This window comes from Exophiala aquamarina, assembly GCF_000709125.1.
Source record: "Exophiala aquamarina CBS 119918 chromosome Unknown aczIA-supercont1.13, whole genome shotgun sequence".
NCBI lineage: Eukaryota > Fungi > Ascomycota > Eurotiomycetes > Chaetothyriales > Herpotrichiellaceae > Exophiala > Exophiala aquamarina.
Genome location: NW_013550575.1, coordinates 464,211 through 476,432, shown reverse-complemented (window position 1 = coordinate 476,432; position 12,222 = coordinate 464,211). Strand labels below are relative to the sequence as shown.

The following is a 12,222-nucleotide window of genomic DNA, read 5'->3' as shown; positions in this document are numbered from 1 at the left end:
GCCTTCCCCAGCGAGGCTAAGTTGAGTCATCGAATGACGTATATCGTCAGTCACGTGAGTCGCGTCACAACCGTTTGTGAATCTTTTTTCGCAGTTCCGCATTCCTTTTTGAGCGTCATGGCCATCGGACTGAGTGATCAAAAGAGGTGGGTCGTGGAGTTATAGACAAGAGAATATCAAGCCATCAAACGCTTTTTCTCATGTGTTGATTCATCTATTGCGCTTGCCTACAGTCACAGCGCTGCGCCCTGGCACATCTCCCACCATCGGCGTCGACATGCCCGCTATCCCACCTTCACGGCTTATTGCCCTACAGTCCAATGCGGACAACGTTCGCAATATCTGCATTCTCGCCCACGTTGATCATGGCAAAACCTCCCTCACTGACTCCCTCATTGCCACAAATGGCATCATATCTCCTAAGATGGCAGGCAAGGTCCGCTACCTAGACTCGCGACCTGATGAACAAATCCGCGGCATCACAATGGAGAGCAGTGCTATCAGTCTGTACTTCAGCATGATGCGGAGACAGCAAGGAAATGCCGATCCGAAGAAACAAGAATACCTGATAAACCTGATAGACAGTCCTGGTCACATTGACTTCTCATCAGAGGTCAGCACCGCCTCACGGCTTTGCGATGCTGCAATTGTCCTCATCGACGCTGTTGAAGGTGTATGTTCGCAGACAGTCACAGTTTTACGGCAAGTATGGGTTGAAAAGTTGAAGCCATTGCTAGTCATCAATAAAATAGACAGGCTAATTACAGAACTCAAAATGACCCCCACCGAGGCATATTCGCATCTTGAAAGAGTTCTTGAAGGCGTGAACGCTGTCATTGGGGGCTTCTTTCAAGGAGAGCGCATGGAAGAAGATCTCCAGTGGCGAGAAAACCTTGACCGGAAGAGGATGGCTCGAGAACAGCAGAAACAAGACGCACTCAGCGACAACGCTTCCGAAGCGGATTTAGACCAGCAATATGAGGAGCGTGATGATGAGGATTTATATTTCGCCCCTGAGAAGAACAACGTCATCTTCGCCAGCGCCATTGATGGCTGGGCACTGACCGTGCGGCAATTCACTGGGATCTATGAGAAGAAGCTGGGCATCAAGCGCTCACTCCTTGAAAAAGTGCTTTGGGGAGACTTCTTTCTAGATCCCAAAACCAAGAAAGTCCTAGGCCAAAAGCATCTAAAAGGGCGGAATCTCAAACCAATATTCGTTCAACTTGTGTTGGATCCCATATGGCAAGCATATAACGCCACAGTTGGTATCAGTGGCAGCCATGGAGATCCAGTTCTGCTAGAGAAAATTACAAAGTCTCTCTCCATTAGTCTCCCAGCCCATATTGCTCGATCAAGAGATTCCAAGGCTGTCCTGCAAGCTCTCTTCTCTTCATGGCTACCCCTGTCAACTGCCCTCTTGGTCTCTGTCATCGAATATCTTCCAAGTCCACCCCTCGCTCAAGCCACTCGCTTGCCAGAGATGATTGAGGATTTAGTCGGTTCGAAGAGAGTCGATCAAGCTCTCAAAGATTCCATGATCAATTTCAAGGCGGACGCGTCTGCACCAGTTGTGGCATACGTCAGCAAAATGGTAGCTATTCCAGAGAGCGAGCTCCCATCAAAACGGCGGAAGCTGGGCACAACTCTGACGGCTGATGAAGCACGAGAATTGGCTCGTAAGAAACGAGCAGAAATTGCCAAGGCTCAGGTGGAAGCTGAAGGCGGAACAGACGTCGGACACATCACAAATGGTTTGAACGTGACGAGAATAGGAGAAGAAGAAGATGAAAGTATGATACCAGAGCAGCCTGAGGATCCCGAACACTTGATAGGATTTGCTAGGTTGTATTCTGGAACTCTGTCTGTGGGCGACGAGGTGTACGTCCTACCGCCTAAATTCAACCCTGCATTTCCACATGCATCTCCTGAGCCAAGGAAGGTGCCGATCACCGCCCTGTATCTCCTAATGGGCCGCAGTCTAGAGCCCTTGGAGAAAGTACCCGCTGGAGTAGTCTTTGGGATCGAGGGATTGGAAGGGCACGTTCTCAAGACTGGCACCCTTTGCTCTCAACTAGAAGGAAGTATCAATTTGGCAGGAATCTCAACGTTCAGTCAACCTATTGTTCGAGTTGCGCTTGAGCCCACCAATCCGATGGATCTGAATAAGATGATCAATGGGTTGAAATTGCTTGAGCGGAGCGATCCGTGCGCCATTTATGAACAGATGGAAAGTGGCGAACACGTTATCCTCACTGCTGGTGAGCTTCACCTCGAAAGATGCCTCAAAGATCTCCGAGAACGCTTTGCCAAATGTGACATCCAACCGGGCAAGCCCATCGTGCCGTACCGAGAAACAATAGTCAGTGCAGAGGAGATGGAACCACCTAAGCATAAAGACCTACCCAGGGGGACAGCGGTTGCCATCACAGCATCAAAAATGGTGTCTGTTCGAGTCCGCGTTCGGCCATTACCGGCGAATGTAACAGAGTTTCTCATCAAAAATGGTGCATCAATCCGTCGATTATACGCGGAGAAGCAAGCTCAGGAAGATGGGAGCAAAAATGCCGATGATGGCGATGTAGGGGATGGGGCTGGGGACCTAGCAATCGGCACGGGTAATGAGCGAAGCCATCTTTCGCTGCAAGAATTCCGACAACTGCTGCAGGCGGCATTCGACGAGGTGGAAGAGGAGAAGGAACTCTGGCAAAACGTCATCTCGAGGATTTGTGCCTTTGGCCCCAAGCGCGTTGGGCCGAACATCTTCATCGACTCCACCGGGACAGATACATGCAAACGGTTTCTGCTGGAACAGCACGAGACCCATGACGACCATGGCACGTCCAGCGTTGAGACCAATGGTCTGGACTCTATTGCAACACCAGATTTCTCCGATACCATTGCATACGCTTTCCAACTGGCGACCTCCCAGGGACCATTGTGCCGTGAGCCAACCCAAGGCATCGCTGTCTTCCTGGAGGAGATCACACACCACCAATCAGAAAACGGCGAAACAGGCAATGGAGACCCTTCAACAACAACAACGGTCGAGCCTGGCCGCCTGACGGGCGAGCTTATCACGTCGGTACGGGAGACGATCCGCTCTGCATTCCTCGATTGGTCCCCTCGCATCCTCCTAGCCATGTACAGCTGCACAATTCAAGCAACCCCAGAAGTGCTAGGGCGGGTATACTCCGTTTTAACACGGCGACGCGGGTCAATCCTCTCCGAATCACTCCTCGAGGGAACCCCCTACTTCACAATCGAAGCGACCTTACCGGTGGCCGAGTCATTTGGGTTCAGCGAGGAGATCCGCAAGCGCACGTCCGGGCTCGCGCAGCCGATGCTTCAGTTCGTAGGCTTCCAGATGCTCGACGATGTCGACCCCTTTTGGGTGCCCAGGAGCGAAGAGGAACTCGAGGACCTGGGCGTTCACGGCGAGAGGGAGAATGTCGCTAAGAAATATGTTGATTTGGTCAGGGCTAGGAAGGGTCTACTCGTTAGAGGCGCCAGGGGCGGTAGGGATGCGGAGAAGCAGAAGACGTTGAAGTCAAACTAAGTTCGTATCATAGCATGCAAACTATGCTGTTAAGGGGAGGACCATGTCGGCATTTGCATAGAGAAACGAGGGACGAGAAACTAAATATCACGACTGAGCACGTAAGACTTTGATTGAGACTGTCAATACTTCTTCATTGAGATCGTGTTGCATCGGTGTAATTAGAGCACACACTGCAGAGAAACACGCATCGCAGTAACAAGCAAGACCCAAGTCTGAGCATCAATCTGGCGCGATCCAGCTTCTTGGACAGACACTACAACCTCAAGCCAACTCCGCAGCAAAGGATGCTGACGAGACAGCTCCATGGTGGCTGTGACACACCCTCCGAAACCCGAATATAAATAAATCGCCCAAACTTGGGTCAGCCCCGCCAAACGATTAAAACTCTTCAGCCTCGCGCGCAGCTTCATTAACTAGAACAACACGTCGAAAAGAGAGAGAGAGAGAGAGAGAGAGAGAGAGAGAGAGAGAGAGAGAGAGAAAGATAAATGTGAGAACGTGACATTTGGTATCTGAGAAGTAACCTTACCAATTATTACTGGTTCGTTTTCTTTCATAATCACCACCGTGTGCATTCAACCCGGTGTGTGAATTCCAAACACGATTAAAACAGGTCATCCATCTCATTATCGAACATAATCGCTATTGGCCTTCAAATTCATCTCTTTGCGTGCAAAGGATATATATAAACATGGCTTTCAAAATCAAAGTTGCGCATCATACTAGCCCCATACGTATTATCATATTCATCCCTGGAGTTCATAGCGGGTCTGATTCGGCATTTCGACAGGCATAGACGCGGTGCGACCTTTCCATTCTGCACCATAGCGATCCCGACCTGGTTGGGGAAAAGGTTGCGGCCGCTGCCTCTCTCTGGACACGATGCGCTGCATGGTGCTGCTGCCTCGGTGCCTCCGCCTTCTCTCCCCAGGCAGTGAGCCATAGGCGAGATCTTCATCGGAGTCTGAGTCAGACGAATAAGAGTCGGAGGAGTCACCTCGTCGACGCTGTTCGCGTAGGCGGGATGGCGGCTGGGGACTGGCGCCGCGATCGCGAGAGATAGATCCTCCAACAGGAGAACTTCCGTTTCGAGGCATCTCCGGTGGAAGCATGTCTGGTTGCCATTTACCTGTCTTCATATCAAGGTGCATGGTAGGCCGGTGTGGAAGGTTCCCTGGGCCAGGAGGGGGTGAATGAACTTGCATTTGCGGTGGCATTTGCTGCTGCTGCTGCTGCTGTAGATGAGGGTTAGGAGGGAAGTCGCTAGCCACATACATTGGTCGTGAGGAAATAGGCAGGATCTGTGAATTTGGACTACCGCCCGTGGGATGTGGCCAGGTCTGAGGGTGTGGGATCTGTTGCTTCTGATACTGTTGCTGCTGGATGGGGATTTGGTTCATCCATGGTCCAGTTGCGTACGGTCCTCCTGGCCGTGGTGGGAATGTCTGCTGTGGCGGGGCACTGTTTGGTCTGACTGGGGCCATCATCGGCGGAGCCAACGTATCTGGTCGCGGTGGTCGAGGTCGGCTATCCGAGTCGCGGCGATGATGGGAATGCGAATGTGAATTACGACGGCGGCGGTGTCGACGTCGCTCTTCACTACTGCGTGGCTTTTCTTCGTCTTTGTGGAGCTCATGTAGGACATAGCCCGCGGCCACCAGTTCAAGACCGCCAAAAATGACCATTGTAAGGCGTACTTTCCCTTGGAGTATCGGATTTGCGGGCGACTGACTATGGAGGTATGTATACTGTCTTCGAGGTCTGAGGGATGATATTGAAAGAAAGACGATAAAAGGCTGAGGCGGCATCGCCAGCCTTGAGTCTTGAGTCAAGGTCTAAAGTTAGTTTTCAGCTAGGTCATGTGACTTGAGGCTGAACAGCGGGCAGGGCCGGCAAGACCGGCTCTCGGATGCTCCTTCTCCATTCAGACCCGCAGGTGTCGTCATGCCATGCCTGGCAGCCGGTGCTGGACACCACTCGCATTATCTAAGCGTAGAAGAAATTTACTCAGTCTCAACCGCGGAGTGTGGGATGTTGCTTGGGAATGGCCGCTATAGTGGGTTTTGGTCTGTTGCGAATCTCCTCGGGTAATCATTTGCACCGTCAGGCCTCTGAAGCAACTCCCCGGTTGTACGTATGTAGTACACAACTTGCGGACGAGTCTGGTCATGGGGTCGAATGTTCATGAATTAGAAATATCTATGATGCAACCGTAATGCATCTTTGGGGTGTATCAAACAGGCTATTAAAACAAAACGACTGAAGCGATGCACGTTGCCATGGCAAACAATACCGGCCATGGATGCACAGTCAACCCAGCCCCGCCATTTGGCTCTTTTGCATCGCCACTTGCATTCCCATTAGAATTAGCACTAGACTGCTGGCCTGATTCGTTAGAGTTTGTTGTCGATGTATTGTTAGAGGAGGTAGAGTTGGAGGATTTTGAGACTGGTCGGTTGTGGTAAGCCCGAATGATCGTGCTTGCTTGCTCCGCTAGGCCATAGGTTGAGGCCATTAGATGAGCCGAGAAGGAGATCGGAGGGACGCTGGCATCGGCGACACGAACGTTGGCCAGTCCATAAACGCGTAGGTTGGCATCGACCACTCCGCCTTGCTTGAGAGGAAGCATGGCGCAAGTTGATGAAGGATGGAATTCAGTGAAGACTGAGCCTCGTAGCCATTCATCCCATTCATCATCAGTCTGGACATCCTTTCCAGGCCAAATCTCCTCCTCCAGGCTGACTTTCAATGGACCCGAAGTTCCGATCCGACGGACGAGCTTGAGTCCTTCACGTAGAGTTTGCACGTCGGCTGGATGCACCAAGTAGTTGGGATCGATGACAGGGTAGTCCACCGGGTTCGACGAGTTGATATAAATCCGGCCAAAGCTGTAGGGATGCTGTAGAGCAGCGCCAATATTGACTGTACCATTGTTATTATTTCCAATAAGAAGCTCAACCAGTCCAAGCGGGCTTGTAAAGATTTTGTCGGCTGTCGTGGTGTAGATTGCCTTATTTCCGGCCACGACACCTGCATCTGTGGTCATGAGAGACGTGAACGAATCTACTTGACCTTTGATGCCGGAGTGTAGACCGTCGGCGCCGTCACCGAAGAGAACGCTGGCGTTGACATAGGCCACAGCGGAGTTGATGTAAGAGAGAAAAGCAGGGTCGTACTGTTGTCATTAGCCCACAAGAATTATAACAAATCAAGACGTGACAAACCGTTTCTGAGCCATTTGAAGCATACAGCGAGCCAGCTGTTGCCTGATCCGTGCTGAATTGAATTGTCGCACTCTGGTCAAATTAGCAGGTTTTCCTGGAGACAGATGTGAGCGAAGCTTACCAGATGATCTTGCAAATGTTGGCCAACACCGGGAAGCTCTTGCACGAGCATAACCCCAGCACTAGACAAAACATCTTTGGGGCCAATACCGCTGTGTAGGAGGACTGCAGGGCTGCCGATAGTGCCACCTGCCAAAATAACCTCCTTGTTGACCTTGACGATCATTTTACTGGCTCCATTGTCGCGAGTGTATTCCACAGCATTTGCCGACAAGTTGCCCTTCGGGGAGCTGGAGTTGAAAAGAAGTCGCGTAACATAGGCATTTGCGAGCACGTCGTAATTTGGACGAGGTGGGAGAGGGTCAAGGTAGCCCGACCGGCTGTAAGAACGGGTCCAATTGGTAGGATTGATGGCAGATGTTGCAACGTAGGCTCCCCAGTTCTCACCACCATAGGTGTCATCTGAGTTGGCTACACCTTGGCTGTCTGTCGCTTCTAGCCATTGTTTGACAAGCGGGAATGTGCTGGAACTAGGTCAACAACAGAAACCAGGCCAAACACCATCAACATACTAGCCAGGATATGACATGTGGATGGGCCCTTTGGTCCCATGGCTGGCAGCATTCCAAGTAATGCCAGCCTCTTGAGCTACGACGTCGCCGGGAGGAGAAAAAGTTTCGCTCTTCTTCATAGCTGCATAGAACGAGTCCCAGGACCAATTATCGGCGCCGGCCATGTCCCCTAGCATATCTTGCCAGGCGTTGACCTCGATTTCACCCGGTCTGTTCATGTATAGTCCGTTTATGGCAGAACTGCCTGTCAGGTCCACCGAGTCAGTATTCAGGTGTGTCACGAGTCAAAACGCTGAAATACGAACCTCCGAGCACCTTCCCTCGAGGCCATGGCAGTTCACTGTTATTGGCGTGTGCTTGGGGTGTGGTGTTGAAGTTCCAGTTCAATGGCGTCGGCCACAACGATTCGAAATATGAATAAGCAGGAGTATCTATCCAAATGTTAGATATGCGGACATAGCGTATCGCTTTAAGCCAGTCAACTCATACCTATACGTTGTCGATACTCATCGCCGTTGCTACCAGCTTCAAGGACGAGCACGGTGTGATTCTTATCCTCTGATAAGCGTGCACCTAAAACAAGGCCAGCCAGGCCACCCCCCACGACAACGAAGTCGTAAGAGTCGTCGATCTGCTCGACAATGTTGCGTGTCCGCAGCACATGCGGCATCACCGACTCATCAGTTACAGGCGCGGCGAGGGCGACTGCTGCGCCAAAGGCCAGCGCAGTGAAGATGTCGCGCCGCATTTTGTCTCGTCGCAGGTGTGAGGTTGACGTGGAAGTGTTGAGCAGAGGTCAGAGATGCAGGTTATCATAAAAAGCATACACCATTTCTCGGTTGACAGGCTGGTACGCGCTAACGCATATGCTACGGTATGGTGGCGATGGATGCAGCATTCTTGGATTCTGGGGCTTGATGGACATGGGATGGGCAAGACAGTCGGCCAAATTGTGTTTGACGCGTCCAAGGACTGTTGATTGATTGCCCAGCGAAAATTGATTGCTGGCTAGTAAAATTGCCTTCTGGTGGCTGGGTCCACTCACCTTATCGCTAGCGACGTGCAAATCACAGTGGCGATGACAGAGGGTGGATCACACAGGGGGAGTCCATTTGCGGAGGACTGGCGCTTATGGAGAGGATCATCCTGTCCCATGATGAGTGTCCTCCGTACAGGCTTTCTGAATATTTTCGTCTTCGTTTGCGTTGATCCTGGTGCAAATGTTTTTCCCTCTGTGCGAAGATAGTCATAGCCCAAGGGGTCCTCTCGAGGCAGACGCAGGGATCGGTGTGGGTCCGTTCGCATTTCCCCTGAAACTAGCGCCGCCTTATTTAGGCGTTGAGCACGTGCGAAGGCCATTGGCAAACATGCCAAGCCGGGTATAATGACCCACCGATCGACTCCACCCGCCCGCCAAAAGCTTGTTTTTGTCTTCCTTGTTTTGCTGCACACGAGTTGCTCGGCTGTGTCCCAACCATCCTGCAGACAACGGCTGGAATGACAAAACACCGTTGGTTTGCGAGTGCTCCGTAGAGCTCCAGATGGACCGAAGTTGAACCATCAAGGACTCGGTCAAAAGTTCACAACAAGCCCGCAAAGGCGGGCGTCGAGTGGTCGAAATTGTGGATCTGGGTTGCCGTCAATCGTATGATCTCTCTTGGATGTGTTCGGCGATGTCCATCCACATTGAACGAGGACTTGTTTGCCGAATCACACAGATACTCAATTTAGAGTGGGCTGGTCCCGGATGTCCGAGCTGCATCAGGTCTCTGCAGGTACGGGCCCCAGTCACTACCATCACAAATGCAGACACGATGATTGCTTATTGTCTATAACTTACGAGTCCACATCGGGTGGTTCGTACAACACTTCCCTAATTCATGGAGCCGGAACTCCGTCATGATGGAGATGCAGGATCAATAAACTTATCGTCCCAGCTTCGTATTCCCAGCCCGGGGTAGGGGCGATATAGTTCTCACTCATGCAAGATACAACGCAGGCTGGCAATGTGCTGCGTCAGGGGCAAGGTTGGCTTACCAGATGCGATTGCCAGACTTTTCTTACGAATACTGTACTGTACTCCGCACCACTCGGTAGAAGAAAATTATGTTCTTGGGTAATTTGAAGCGCCCAGCAATCAATGCGGCCTTCGCAGCCGTTCAAGTTACTCCCAAGTCTCAGAGCAAATTCAGAGTAAAATCATTGTTTACCTGAGAAGAAGCCTAAAGCGCCAGGGCCCGTCTGGGTGGGACGACTGATTGGGCAGGAAAGTATTGGCGAGAATCCCCGTTTTGTGGCTTGGACCAAGGCCCATGTCTCGCCCACCATTGTCCAAATCGCCTCGATAAACAAGAGCTATGTTCATGCATACAGCACAGATGCGATATACACCGAGTCCTCTACCCGCATCGCGGACTTCTGCTGGATTGCGACCAGATACCAATACCAGTATTTGAGTCTTTGCTCAAATCCACCAAGACCCGCTCTGGGTTGGATAAGCTTGACAAGCCTTCGACACGCAACGTTTGAGAATGGCCTCTAAATTCATCCCTGACCCAACCTGCTAATCATCATCAAACAATGGTAAAGTCATCTTCAGGACGACCGTGGAGTCAGGATCGAGTAAGGCCAGGCCTGCGCATAGCTCGGCTATCGAGCGCCCGCATGGCAAACGGAACTTTGGATATGGAACGTTTCAAAGACGACTCCTTGTCCACTGTTCTACTTTCATAAAGCTGTCAGGAACCCGCTGTGATTTCGAGCAGTCAGGCTCCTCACACATACCGATCCTTTTCATTCCATTGCCTGTGCTGGCCACTGCTTCCTAGACGTTTTCCGTTCGTTCTTTTTTAATCGTCCTTCACATTCTTTCCATTGCGCTGGTCGCCTCATTTCTAACTTTCCGCTGAAGCCTGTTAGACATCCAAAATGTACTTTCAAGGGATTAGCATTCTGAGCATTGCTCTTATGACATCCATAGTCGTACCGGGAATAGGTAAGGAGACTAATCAATAGTCCATGCAGTCCCAGAGACCACCGCTGACACCACCCTTAAGCTGCCCCAACACGACAAGTCAAGCGTCAAGCAGCCTGCTTCCTCGTCGGCAGTGAGACACTACCAGCCGAGACAGCTGACATCGCCGCCGCAATCCAAGGTGGTATCACCTGCGGCACCGCCACAACCATCGGCAACGTCCCCGACGTATCATCAAACGGCGTCTCGTTCTCGGACATCAACTTCGCCAGCTCATCGTCCACACCGCTCCAATTCGCACTCGACACCTTTGCGACCGCAACCCCGCTTGCGTCAACGGATCTCAGCGTCTTCGAGACGGACTTGAATTTATATCTGGCCACTGAAGCGGGCATTCGCAGTGAAGGGGGCAATCTCGCGATTAAGGTGCCGAAATTCTTCCTAGCGTTCCAGGTTGCGCGGATCAAGACAGCGCAGGGCATTGCTATCACGGATCCCGGGCAGACGGTCGACCATTTACTGGAGAAGGTGACGAAGAACGCTGCTGGGGAAAATAAGGCGCTCCTTGACCAGGTGGTCGCGCTGTCGACGCAGCTCCGGTAGTGGTTCATACTGAGCAAGTTCCAAGCTGAAGACTGGGAAAGGAATCTTCAAATTGAGCGTTCAAGTGTGCATGAGACTCTGCACGAATCATCTTCTGTTCTCTTCCTTTCCGTGGTACCTGCGTTGATTATTGTGTTGAGCCAATCGCCATTCTGACTCGACTATGTGCAAAACCCAGCAAACAAGTGGAGTGAGGGCCTGCTTAATAAGCCTAGGCAGACATATACTCCAGATCAGTGGTCTGCGGATTCTAGCTCAGGACAACAAACCCGTGCTTCCTTTCGTCCTAATCATATCACGATCTGTCTACTTGGGAGAGAGTGCTGCTGGCACACCCTTGGCTTCCGTACGAGAAACATGGCCTCCAATGCCTTGGTGATGAAAGCAGCGGCTTCAGGCCTATATTTCCTTGGGCTTGAATTCATTTCATCACTTGATCCATTTGCAGGAGGCAAGCGCTGTCTACCGAGCAGTCTACCGCGCGTCCGACTGGGTTCATACAGGATAGACTCCATACACATACTTGTACCTCGTACTGCTCAAAATCCATCGCCTTCCCTGAGTATAAGACTAGCAATCTTGCACGCGTAAGACTGTATTTTCAAGACATTACTACGTTGGCTGGAGAGGAATGTAGCCATTGCTAAGTTCTGGAAGAGCCATTGTAGGAGTGCTCTCATCCACAGATATATTCCGAAAATTGATTAACTACAGAATAGGAAGATTTATTCGCAGGACTGCTTCGAGCCTTCCTTTTCTGGTCTCCCCATGTCATACTTGCAATATCGACGTCACCGCGGCTAAATACAATTCTCGGAATTTCCATCTCAGAGATGGGGGAAACAATGTTTGCTCGTACATCAGTGGTGTCCATCTGCAGTGCAACTTGTTCCACTCCTGCAAGCACGTTAGTTGTCTGTCGGATAGTGTGCTTTGCTGTGTGCTTATCTTATCGCTGAGACTCTGCACTGGCATGGTTTCTTTGGGTTGCTGGGGCTGTGGTGTAGTGGTTTCGTGGCCACGCAATAGACTTTCCTTGGACCGAATCAGATTCACAGCACCGCGGATGCCATTCTTCCCACAAGGTGTTCTCCAAGCTGGTTGATCGAATCCCGCCTCCTTCGGCCATGCTTTGGTTGGTCCTCGATCAGGCAAGATGCCATGTCTGATCAAGGCATCACAGACTGGAGTCTTTGATATGGTCGGATGCAACCGTGCTTCTTTGAC

At 51.3% G+C, this 12,222-nt stretch overlaps 3 protein-coding genes across 3 annotated transcripts; 2 read left to right on the top strand and 1 right to left on the bottom strand.

The window, feature by feature from the left end:
- Nucleotides 1-277: 277 nt before the first annotated feature.
- Nucleotides 278-3,559, top strand: A1O9_10473 (elongation factor 2; the record flags this gene model as incomplete). Its single annotated transcript, XM_013400634.1, has 1 exon — nt 278-3,559. The coding sequence occupies one exon, from the start codon at nt 278-280 to the stop codon at nt 3,557-3,559; it is 3,282 nt and encodes a 1,093-aa protein (XP_013256088.1).
- Nucleotides 3,560-5,807: 2,248 nt separating this feature from the next.
- On the bottom strand, nt 5,808-8,166 carry A1O9_10472 (uncharacterized protein; the record flags this gene model as incomplete). The annotated part of the gene is made up of 6 exons (XM_013400633.1): nt 5,808-6,737; nt 6,787-6,858; nt 6,908-7,370; nt 7,419-7,658; nt 7,720-7,849; nt 7,908-8,166. The coding sequence occupies 6 exons, from the start codon at nt 8,164-8,166 to the stop codon at nt 5,808-5,810; spliced, it is 2,094 nt and encodes a 697-aa protein (XP_013256087.1).
- Nucleotides 8,167-10,346: 2,180 nt separating this feature from the next.
- A1O9_10471 (uncharacterized protein) lies at nt 10,347-10,995 on the top strand (the record flags this gene model as incomplete). Its single annotated transcript, XM_013400632.1, has 2 exons — nt 10,347-10,413; nt 10,475-10,995. 2 exons carry the CDS (start codon nt 10,347-10,349, stop codon nt 10,993-10,995), a joined length of 588 nt encoding a protein of 195 aa, XP_013256086.1.
- Nucleotides 10,996-12,222: the final 1,227 nt, after the last annotated feature.